Below are 11,755 nucleotides of genomic sequence, written 5' to 3'. Positions count from 1 at the left end.
CCCCCCCCCCCATTGCTGGGTTACAGGTGTGTACCACTACACCTGGCTCTCCTTCATTTTTGAACTGTTTTACGTTATGAATAAGGAAAAGAATTCCACTAGATTCTAAACTCCTAAGAAGAGGTCTATGTCTAATCTTATGAGTGAAGAATAGGGGTCCCCCCATATTTAAAAACTTTCACAGTTAATTAAGCCACTGACAGCCATGTAAAACAGTGGCTGTGGCCCATGGTGGACCACAGATTACTGGGTCTTTGGAACCATGTATGAGTACAGCCAGTATTTAAAAATAAAAAATACTTGGCCCATGGGCTATCCTGTCACAGAATTAATGTGCTATTTAGTACACTGTTGAAATTGGCCTTAGCATCTCTGGCTTTGTTTCTTTTAGCAGAAATCACCTCCTTCAATGTTCCTGATTTCCAGAGGGTGCTTTCCAGCACCAGCACATGACTCCACACTGCCAGGAAAATGTGGGAGCACCCAGGAGATTGAGCCTTAGGACAAGCAAATGAGAAAGCCTCAAGTTTATCATCCAGTGCCATAGTCATAACATCTGATATTTGAAGAGAAGACCAAAGATGACGAGAATGAAAAAACAAAGTGGGGGAAGGAAATAAAAATAATGGGGTGGGGAGACCAGGTGAAAGGATGAGCATGAGGCAAAATAGGACCTTCAGATATCAGGTGCACCAAATTTTTAAACCTTTCCTTTATCCCTCATCTACCCCATCTCCACCCACAGAAACACAGATTTCCTTCATTAAAAGGTCCTGGAAGAAGGGAGAGAATTTTCAGTGAAAACTACTTCCTTCCCAAAGCATAGCTATTGTTTAGAATACTTTTGAGCTTTCCTTATTCTACCTTATAAATATTGTTGAAATGTATGTTCTGGGTTGTTTATTAGAATGTCTTGAATGAACAGAAAATTAATAAAGGAAGCAAATTTGGCAAAAGGTACTCTTTTTAACAGTAGAGGTTAAGGGTTAGAGGTTTTAAGTGAAAAGACTTCACAAATCCTTGTCTGCTTATTCTTTTTTTGTGGTTAACAAAACTTGACATCACATTAACAGGACTCGACACTGATTTGTAAACCATTAAAATGAAAGATAATTTTGCTTGATAAGTTTGTCATCCACATGTAAGATTTTCTATTACATTGTATTAATATATCATCTTTCATTTAGGAGTGTACCAATGTGGCGTTTCCCCACTAGAAAAAAAGGAGAGAAAGCTGCCCAGAGAAAATTAAAGGGCAGAGGGTTTTGCCACTGGAAAATGCATCACATCTAAGCACAATTTTAAAAGGCTTATTTGCCTCACTTATTATAGATCTGTAAGTTGAAGATAATACTATATGGCTTTTGTCTTTGGCTGTAAGATCGCTAAATTGTCTAAATTTCTGCGGCAAGAGGCAGACATTTTTCCTTTTCTTTGACTCTGTTTTCCAACCTACTGGGTAGGCCCTCCATATCTCCTATTTCACGTGCTCTGTGTGTGTCTCAGAACAAGAGCAGGAGCTTCCAATAACTCATAATAAGCCAGGCCAATACTGAAGAGGGCTGTGTCCTACTTCAGGCTGACCCCTTTCAGCTAGCCTCTTCCTTGTGAGAAAGTACAGAATGTGGTCAACAGTTCATGAAGAAGGAATTATATTGTGAATCTTAGGCACCATCAATAAAAGCCATTTTAAAGATAAGATACTTCAGAAAAGCAAACTGAACATGAGTTTCAGAGTCAGAAATCATGAAGGTTTGGGGTTGAGACTGTAGCTCAGGGGCAGAATGCTTGCCTAGCATGTGTGAGGCATTGGGTTCAATCCTCAGCACCACATAAAAATAAACAAAATAAGGATATTGTGTCCATCTACAACTAAAGAATATATTTTAAAAAATCATGAAGGGTTTTACGCCTATCCCAGCCATTAGAAGCTGGGTGAGTTTCTTTATAGCACCATTTTTTTTTATCCAAAAAATATTGAACATAATACCTATGTCATAGGCTCATCATGAGTATTTACTATGATAATGTATGTAAAGAAACTAGTATCAACAGGCTCCTGAGATTCCAAGCCATCTCTGGATAACATAATGGAAGAATCTTTTCCATAAGAGGAGGGAAATAAATGCACTATGGCTAGGAGGAAAAAGATACGAAAGTAAACACTTAGAATAAAGCAACCTGATGCTGACACCAGAAAAGGCAGCTTCTGATGTCCATCCTGTGGACAACTAGAGAACAAAGCAGATACTTACGTCAAGAATTTCCTTGTTGGCTTTTGGAGATGTGGCTTCTCTTAATTCTTTGATTGCTACCGGAATTTTAACTTTCTCACCTTCTGGAATCCAGAGTCCCTGAGATCAAGAGAAGACATTAATTGGTGATTATCACACTGTGTAATATGTTGTCTTGTGTGCTAGATGGATTTTATTAGTGACAATCCTAAGTGGAGCCACAGCTCTGCACTGCAAGGCCAACTGTGACCTCTAAGCATCTCTTTAGCTATCAGATGCATGAATCAGAGTACAAAACCTGCTTGGGCCAGTTGTGAAGTCAGTGTGGATAACTTAGTCCAGAATTCTAAGATGCTTTGAATCTAGGCCTAACTAAAACCAGATTTTAAGCAAACAGGAAAAGGAATGAAGCGTATTAGGAAGATCCTGTTCTGACCTGGGCTTTATTTTGATGTTTAATGCAATGACAGGCAGCTCCCCTTCTGTATTCACCTGCTACGGCCTCCTGCCTGTGCCACACTCCCCTCGAAAGGTCAATACCATCTTTAACAATGCTTTTGGCCCCCAAAGACCACTTATTTGCATTGTGGCTATAAAAGATTTCCTCTCAATGGCTTGGAAAAACATTGGAGTTTCCCAAGCCCTCAGCCAATCAAAGAGAAGAGATGATGAAAATCAGTGACACACTGAGGACTTGTCACTGACTGGGTCATGGTGAGCCCCGGGGTTTTACTTCTCCCCATGGTTGTTATTACCTTATACACAGTGCCGAATGCTCCTGAGCCCAGCACTTTTATCTTTTTGAATTCTGTTTCCTTTAAGATCCTCAGGAGAGCTTGGTTGGGGGCTTCTCCACTGGGCGTCAGAGGCTCCACAAGCTGTGAAAGAGAAGGGAACAGATCTAAGATGCTAGTTCAAGGCACCACACCAACAGCAATGTGGGTGCTAGATGGGTCCAGAGCAGGAGCAGCCAGAATCCAAAAACACGTGGTCACCTTTTAGTACAGAGCACTCACCCTGCTTGTTCAAAAGGACAAATGGACACTTTCTTTAAAGAACTTGATAAAACACCATAGGAACAGAGCTTCTCTGATATATCCACATTCAGCAAATGCAATTCCTATTTCTGTTTTCACACCAACTAGCTAGACTGAAAAACTGGTGAGGAAAATTTGTATATGGTGGTCATTTTTGTCATTTGTGGGTCCCCAACACAAAATACCATTATGCTTATGAGGGGAACTGGCTTTTACTACAGTGCTGGACACAGATGCCAGCTTCAGGCTGTGTGAAGGATCACACCAATCTCAAACAGAGCTTAAAGTAGCAGCCACTGGTGTGGATGGTGGCCTTTTCCAGAGTGGCATCTTATCTGACCACGGTGGCTTGTTTACAAGTAGTCATCTTTTGCCAAGCCTCCTCCTATATATATGCAGAGGTGCTGCATCTTGGGCCTCTACTCAGCTTTGTAAGCATTTCATAGGACTTAACCCAGAAATATTTACATTTCATTGTCTAGAGGTAACAAAATGTAACTGAGTAGAACTGGATACCTAAGAATTTTTTTTCTCATTCTTCCATTATAACAAATAATTCATAATAATATAATTATATATTTGCTGTTGTTTGGAGAAGTGTTTCCAAAGGTCCAGGTGTTGAAGGCTTGTTCTCTGGCCCATGGCACTGTTGGGAGGTGGTGAGACTTTTAGAAGATGAAGTTTAATGGGAGATCTATGTGTCACTGGGGGTATGTATTAGAAGAAGGAGACAGTGGGACCCTGGTCTCTTCCTTCTCTCCTTTTCACTTCCTGACACGAGGTGAGTGATTTTATTCTGCCACTTGCTTCTACCATGATGTGCTAACATAAGCCCAAAACAATGGGGCCAACTGATCATGGACTGAAAGCTCCACAAATGTGAGTCAAAATAAACCGTTTTTCTTTTTAAGTTGATTATCTCAGGTATTTGTTATAGTGATGGAAAACTGACTGAAACAACAACCAAAATACAAAATTGCAAGTTACAAGTTCTCAAACAAAGATTCTCTTTTCTCTCTAGAGCAGTGTTGGTTCCTAATGGTGCTTCTGGTCCCAAGGGAGCCAGGCTCCTGCACTCACCTCTCTCTCCTGCAGCAGTCGACGCAGCGTGCGCTTCCTGACAATGTGGCGCCTTCTCATGAAAAGGCCAATCCCAAGGGCCACTATCACCAGCAAGAAGAGGCCACCCACAATCCCAGTGGCAATGGATGGGATCTTGGGTCTGGAATGAAGTGGAAAGACAAAAAAGGTTGAGGTTTGCTGAAATATCAATTATTGGCATTTTTCACATTTCCTGCACTTTTTGACACATTAACGTCATTTTATATTTTCTCAGAAAGTGGGATACTATGTAGCTTCTAAAGGGAGAAAAGACACCTGACTGATTCCTAGGACAATATTTCCAACATTTTCAGCTTCTCTCTTCCCAGCCTAGCCCCCCATTTTTCACTTTGTAAACTGAGGTCTCATCTCTCCACATGGTGACAATTTTTTTAATCTACTGATTAAGAAAATACACAATTTAAAAAATGAATCAGACTTTAATAATGATTTTTATATGAATCTGTATTTTGTTCTTTCCAAGAACATGCCAATTCAAGTGAAGATATTGTCTCCCGGCCAGGTTTGATGAAAGAACCTTCCAGGAACAATAAGATCCCTAAAGGGGTCCTTGGTTTTCAAGATGGGTCCCACAGCTATGTGAACTGCTCTATGAATATGCCTGATGAGGGTTGTAAAATGATAGGATTTAGACAAAAAAGCATCATTGTTACAGTGAGTGTTTTTATACAACCTCACACCCCAGTGCATTAACTCCTGTGTCTTACCAAGGTCATGCCTAATTTCAGAAAGAGGAAAAAAAATCAGAAGTTTGCTTTTTCGGCTCACTGGAGGAAGGACCATATATGAATTAATAATATAAATAGCTCTATCTGGAGTCTTTATCAAATGATTATTATTTTTTTTGTGTGTGTGTATTGCTGGCATGAAAATTATTATTCTAAGATGTCTATTCTAATAGAGTTCCTAGCAAATTGATTCTTATTTTTGGGTAGAGATGTTAATGAATAGCAAAGATTAATTAGCACTATCATTTGTCCATTAAAAAGATGCCAAAGTCCTTGCACATTTCTTGTAAGTGGGTCAAATGAATTTATAAAAATGATAGTTCACAGCATTTTTCTTTTTAGAAAGGGCAAAAGTCATCTCCTGCATTACATTCCAAATCCCAAATTAATAAAGTTTGAATTAATGAGTTTTTACTGTATTAAAGGTAACACTAGAAGACACAAGGAATAATTTGTTCCACAGTATGAGTTCCATGGGGGACCACAGTAGTAAGAGTGAGTGATTGAGAAGAGAAAAAAACTAAAAAGAGTATATATTGCTGGGTGCAGTGGCACATGCCTATAATTCAAGGTACTCTGGAGGCTGAAGCAGGAGGATCACAGTTTGAGGTCAGACTGGGCAACTCAGCAAGATCCTATCTCCAAATAAGAAGTAAAAAGGGTTGTGGGCTTAGCTCAGTGGTAGAGTGCACCTGGATTCAATTCCCAGAAACACACACCCACACAGATGTAAAATTACAAAAAAATGGAATTGATTAGTTTCCAGGTGGCGTGGTGATAGAAAATCTCACTGAAGGACATGGAGAATAAACTCCAGGCACTCCCCTATCTACAGCTGTTCCCCTACCCACCTTCCTGCCACTAGTATGTAGGGACATGTCTTTGGTAAATTGGAGCTTTTGTCATTCAGAAGCTCAGGCCTCAGCAAGAGGGAAGGCAGGAAGAGAAAATGGGGAGAACACAAAAGGAACTTACACCTGACTCCCACCTGGCTAAACTGATGACCCCAGTACAACAGGCCCCAGGGAACTTCCCTATTTGCCCTCCTGTCCCACCCTACATGAGCCTGCCAAACCAACTCATCCCATGACCTGGCTCTGCTGAACCCTACAAAACTTGGGCCCTTGTAGACGGTCACCATTTTCTTTCCGGAAAAGGTGCCCCTCTGCTGCTTAATAAAAGCATCACTGATTTGTGGAGGACTGTTCCTGTTTCAGTTATTTTTGCTTTTGTTATGGTGCTGAAACCTAGAAATGGGAGTTTCAGGGGTTCTTTTTACCCCTCCTTATTCCAACAAACCTCCCTTTCCCTGCTGCCCCCTTCGCCTTTTCGCCCAACAGTCATATTAAATGGACGATGAGACCTGGGAAGTGACCATTGGCATTCCTGTGGTTCTCTGAGGTTGGGGAAGCCCCCAGCCATGGCTCATTTGGCTATGGCTGAATTCCCAGACTCCTCCTTCTAACCCTCCCCTCTCCAATCCCTCACTGTACCTATACCTCTTCCCTGTATTTAAGACCTTTGGATCAGAGGCCACTTTCTGCCATTTTGTTCCTGCATGCAACACTGGCCTTCTCATTCTTCAGAGAGGTAAGAGCCCCTCCAGTCTTTTGCAGAGGAACCCTCCCCCGGCCTTTTGGCTCATCTGGACCCCAGGGGTCCTCCACCATTGATATTGTAAAAAGGGACACCCTCTCATTCTCTGGTAGAACTGCTCTCCAATGACAGGAGACATCAAAGGATGCTTTGATCTCAATCCCCACCTAGGTCAAACCTCTCCTAATGGGGGCTAACCAGTCTGTCCCACAGGACTTCCCCTTAGATTGTCTTTTAAAAACCTCAAAATCCTCCACTTCCAATCTGACCTCAAAAGCAAATGCCTTATTAGCTGAATACCCAAATCTGGCCACAATTCAAATTAGACAACCTACATCAATGGCCCGAGTTCGGGAACTTTGATCAAAAAATTCTCCAAGATTTGGATAATTTCCTCCAATGAAATTTCCAAGATTTCTTTTACCTTCATTCTAGCCTTCATTATACCAACCCTGCTCTACTCTAAAACTAATCCTCACTAACCCACAACTCTCTTCCTCATTCATAGCTCCCAAAATGGCAGGTGAACACTCTCCTTAAAGACGTCAGGGTCCCTCTGCTCTCTCATCCCACCCGCCCTCCTCAAAACCCACACCCAAACGCCCCCCCCCCCCTGCTATCACCTCCTCTTANNNNCCCCCCCCCCTTGCTATCACCTCCTCTTACACAATCTAAAAACTCTTCCAATGAAACACATGTCCCTTTCTGGGGGGTGGCAGGGGCTGAAGGGATTGTTCAAATTTATGTTCCCTTTTCTATGACTTTTTTTTTTTTTTTTTTAATACATTCCAGCCTGGACCTGGTCTCAGCGCCAGGTTTTAAGCCTCCTGATAATTCCTTACTTGCTGGGATTGAACCCACAGTCTGGGATACCTGTCCACCCAAAATTGCTTAACACCATCCCTCTATTCAAATCCAACTAAAAGACACCCCCAAAACCTTGCCTGATTATCACCTGGGGAATAAAACTGATCTCAGGAGGAAACATAAATTATAGGACCACACCTTAAGAGACTGATTTTAAAAAGGAAAAATGGTTAAAATGCCTTAGGCATGAGGAGTAGCTCAACCAGCAGATTCCCTTGGCTCCTGCCAGATCTCTATCTCACCAAGGCTTGCATTGAAATGCAAATTGCAGAGGCCTGCTGATCTTACAGTATTTGAGATCAGAGGGTGAAAAAATATGCCTCTTAAAAAAAGAAAGAAAGAAAGAAAGAAAGAAATGATCAAGTCTTCTTTACCTTGAGAATCTTTACCTAATTTTTTAAGAGCTCTACCTTATTCTTTCAATGTCTGAATTCACTCTACTAAGTCAAAAGTAAACCCTGATCTGATAAAGATGTTCTGCATGCTCCTTTACTAATTACAGCCGTGCTGTTTTTTTTTTTTTTCCCCTAGGACACTTGGTTTTTCTTTTTTTAGTACTATATTTTTGAGCTCATCGTTTTATGATGAATTCACATATGATTCTGTGTGCCTAAATTAATGTTTTTCTGATCATTATTATTTTATCCAACTATGGCAGTTCTTACACTCTGTTGTTGTTCAGAGGCCAATCTTCAAGGGTTAGCTCTCATCTACACTGGGAAAATGTCCTTTTACAAGATCCTTAGTAGGACATAGACATGGTGATGCTGGGAATAAATCTAATAGAGGCTTTAAGGAACATCTGTAGCATTACAGTGGAGATCAACGTACAAAAAGCTACAAGGTTTTTGTTTCTTGTTTGTTTTGTGTATGTGTACATACTTGTGTATTGTGTTGTTGTGTCTTCACATGGATTTGTATCCATATATCATGTACATGGTATCAAAATTGGCATATAAATGAACATTCATAAACAAATTTAAATAAAAAATGGATCCAAATACCTTTTAGTTCACATGATGTAAAAAAGTTCAATTTAAATCCGGGAAATAAATAAGAGTAAATATGTCTTTAAAATTACTAGCTCAAATGTTTTTCTAGGTGGTCAGACAATTAATAGATTGTTGGTTTCTACAAAATGTCTAGAATGTAATATCCATTGTTTCTAGAATTTTTCTTCAACAAGGAAGAAATGGCTAGTACTGTTAGCTACACTTGGTATCTTGGTATTTACTTAGATTTGACATAAATGGTATTAATCATAAATGTGCTTATCAGAAACATCTGATTACTTTACAAAGTTAAAATGTTAACTGCTAAATATAAAATCAAGTACTCTTGACTTCTTGAATTAGTGTTTTCATAAATTGGTAAGTGAAAAAAGGTTTAAGATTGCTTTGTGTCTTCACTGAAGACAAGGTTACTAAGAATTAAGATTCTATCAGGTGTAATTTACATGCAAAATATAAGAGGTTTCAAATGGGCTTCAATGAAAGTACCATAAAAACAAAGTATTTCACCTTAATAAAGTGAAATAATTTGTCTAAATTCAGAAGTTTATATGGGTTGCTTTAGAGTGTGAATTAAGAAAAGGATCAACAGTGAGGAAAAAAACCAAGATGTTCTAGATAGAGAAATCTATTTTAGTATGAAAAGTGCAAGAAAAAAGAAATGTTTCTAGTGAAAAGTCTTTGTGTGGTAAAGTAAAAAGTTGTAAAATGTCTAAGAAAGTTGCAAAAGGGTTTGTGAAGGGTAAATTTCAATAGTGTGTGTTTAACTAAGTTGGTTAAATATAATTAACATAATTAGTTAAAGCTATTCAAGTTTTTTCTCTAAGGTAAAATATTAATATACTGGTATAAACCAAAATTTAGTCCTCCATGGGCTAAAGTAACAAAGATTTCTTAGAACATTAATTTGCTCTTATCAAGGTAATCGCTTGTGTTTGTTAAATTTTATTCTTTAAAGCAACTGGTCATAAAGGAATTAGAGTTTGTACAACTCTGGTTAAATAACAGATGTTATTTTAGAGTATCATATTACATTACAGATTCTGAATTTTTCTTTAAAAGCTAAACTTGGTTAATATAAAAACATCAGTATAATTGTGGTATTGTCGTATTCATATCTTCCAAGTATTCAAGTCTTTAAAGTATAAGGTTTAAAAGAGCATTTTACCAAGCTGGTATTCTTCAAACTAAAGTTTAAAGTAAAGGTTTGGGATTGTAAAATTATGTTTCTTGGTTCATAGATATGATACAAATTAAATACGTTTTTATTCTTGTAAATTTCATTTTGTAATTTCCTTGTAAACTTTAACTGTTACTGTTAGTGCCTTACAGAAGTACAACTTTAGATATAATAACCTGAGTTAATTTGAAGTAGTAGGCCATCATCTATAGACAGACACGATGTAAGGATAACTTCCAGTACTAATACTGACCCCAATTAAATAAAATAGGTAAATGACTGTAAAGTTATAGGCATTAAATTTTAAACCCAGTACTCTTACTTTAAGACTGGTGAAACTGGCTTGCTGGATGTTTAAGACCAAAGCTTAGAGATTAAAATTAAGGAAATTAAAGATCAAGAAAAAATAGCCAATATTTGGCTCTTGCCCTCTGAGTCAGCTTGAATCAAGGGAACAAAGAAACTTCTCTAAGGGCTTTGCAACTCTGGGTCACATGACCTCCCAATCAGGGTGATCCATGAGACCCTGGAGAACAGAAAGCTGACCAGTGCACATGCTGCAAAAGAGGAGGGTCATTGGAGAAGAGAGACATCCCTGATGCTTCCAAAGGAGGCCACATGGTCAGTAAGACTCTGACCCATCCTGGCAGATAGCCACTAAAAAAGCTAAAAGGCTGCTCTCAAGTTACACAAGAATAAACTCCTGAGATAACTTAGCAGATTCTTAACAATAGACAGAAACAAGGTCGAATTGACCAGCTTGATCTTGAACACCTAGCAAAACCAGTTATAACCAAAGTACAGCCATACCAGCATTTAAAAGAAAGGACAATTTTTTTTTTTTTTTTTTTTTTGGTGGGAGGGTATTGGGGATTGAATTCAGGGGCACTCAATGGATCACTGAGCCACATCCCCAGCCCTATTTTGTATTTTATTTACAGCCAGGGTCTCACTCAGTTGCTTAGTGCCTTACTTTTGCTGATGCTGGCTTTGAACTTATGATCCTCCTGCCTCAGCCTCCCAGCCACTGGGATTACAGGCATGCACCACTACACCCAGCAAACAGTTCTTTTAACAGAAATTAAGATAGACACTTGTGTCAGCCCCACAGTCCTGTTGCCCCCAAATTCTGAGGCATTTTTTTTCCTTTTCAAGGCTCATATTTACCCCTGCCTACCAAAAATTGGACTGGCCTCTGCACCTTAGTTTTTCTTACTCCTCAAACTGATGTTTTAGCTAACAACCAAAAGTTGCCTATCCTGATAATGTACACACCAGACACAAGAGAGCCCTTCAGTTTATTTCCTTATTCAAAGCCTGGAGATATCTGCCCAAATTGACACGGGAGCAGTGGGATTAGGAATGTCTATTCATTTCTTTAAAAAATGTCACAACAGGTTATTGAGGATATCCATCAGGTTGCCAATTCAGTACTGACTTTACAAAATCAATTGGATTCTTTGGTGTCTGTTGTCCTACAAAATTGTCCAGAACTAAATCTCTTTACTGTCAAACAAGGTGGCTTCTGTCTCTTCCTTGGGATGTTGCTTCAATATCAGTCAATCAGGACTGGTAAGGGATAAGGTTAAATAACTACAGGGCCAGTTGGAACAATGGAGGTGAGAACTGGCAGATTCCTGGTGGTCCTCACTGGGGGATCTAACATGGTGGATTTCTTGGTTATTCTCCCTTATATCTTCTTTAATATTCATCTTCCTCATAATAACCTTTCTTCCCTGTATCCTTAAATTCACACAGAGACAACTTCTTAGTAAAGGGACCTGTTTGGCTCCATCTGCTTCCCAGGGACACATTAATGCCATTATCCTGGGTTAGGGTTGTGGCTTAGAGGCAGAGTACTTGCCTGGCACATGTGAGGCACTGGGTTTGATCCTCAGCACCACATAAAAATAAAAAAAAAACTATTTAAATAAAGATATTATATCCATATATATATATATATATATATATATATATATAT

At 39.2% G+C, this 11,755-nt stretch overlaps 1 protein-coding gene across 2 annotated transcripts in view; it reads right to left on the bottom strand.

Moving 5' to 3' along the window:
- Egfr (epidermal growth factor receptor) overlaps positions 1-11,755 on the bottom strand; it is a 201,025-nt gene that overhangs the window by 32,337 nt on the left and 156,933 nt on the right. For both annotated transcript variants that reach the window (XM_048786642.1, XM_048786643.1), the window contains exons 17-19: positions 4,352-4,493; positions 2,990-3,112; positions 2,256-2,354 (exon numbers count right to left, since the gene is read on the bottom strand). In XM_048786642.1, the coding sequence (XP_048642599.1) occupies positions 2,256-2,354; positions 2,990-3,112; positions 4,352-4,493 (364 nt within the window). The remainder of the gene's footprint in view (positions 1-2,255; positions 2,355-2,989; positions 3,113-4,351; positions 4,494-11,755) is intronic.

The sequence above is a fragment of the Marmota marmota genome, unplaced genomic scaffold (genome assembly GCF_001458135.2).
Source record: "Marmota marmota marmota unplaced genomic scaffold, marMar, whole genome shotgun sequence".
NCBI lineage: Eukaryota > Metazoa > Chordata > Mammalia > Rodentia > Sciuridae > Marmota > Marmota marmota.
This window is presented reverse-complemented; position numbering and strand designations above follow the sequence as displayed.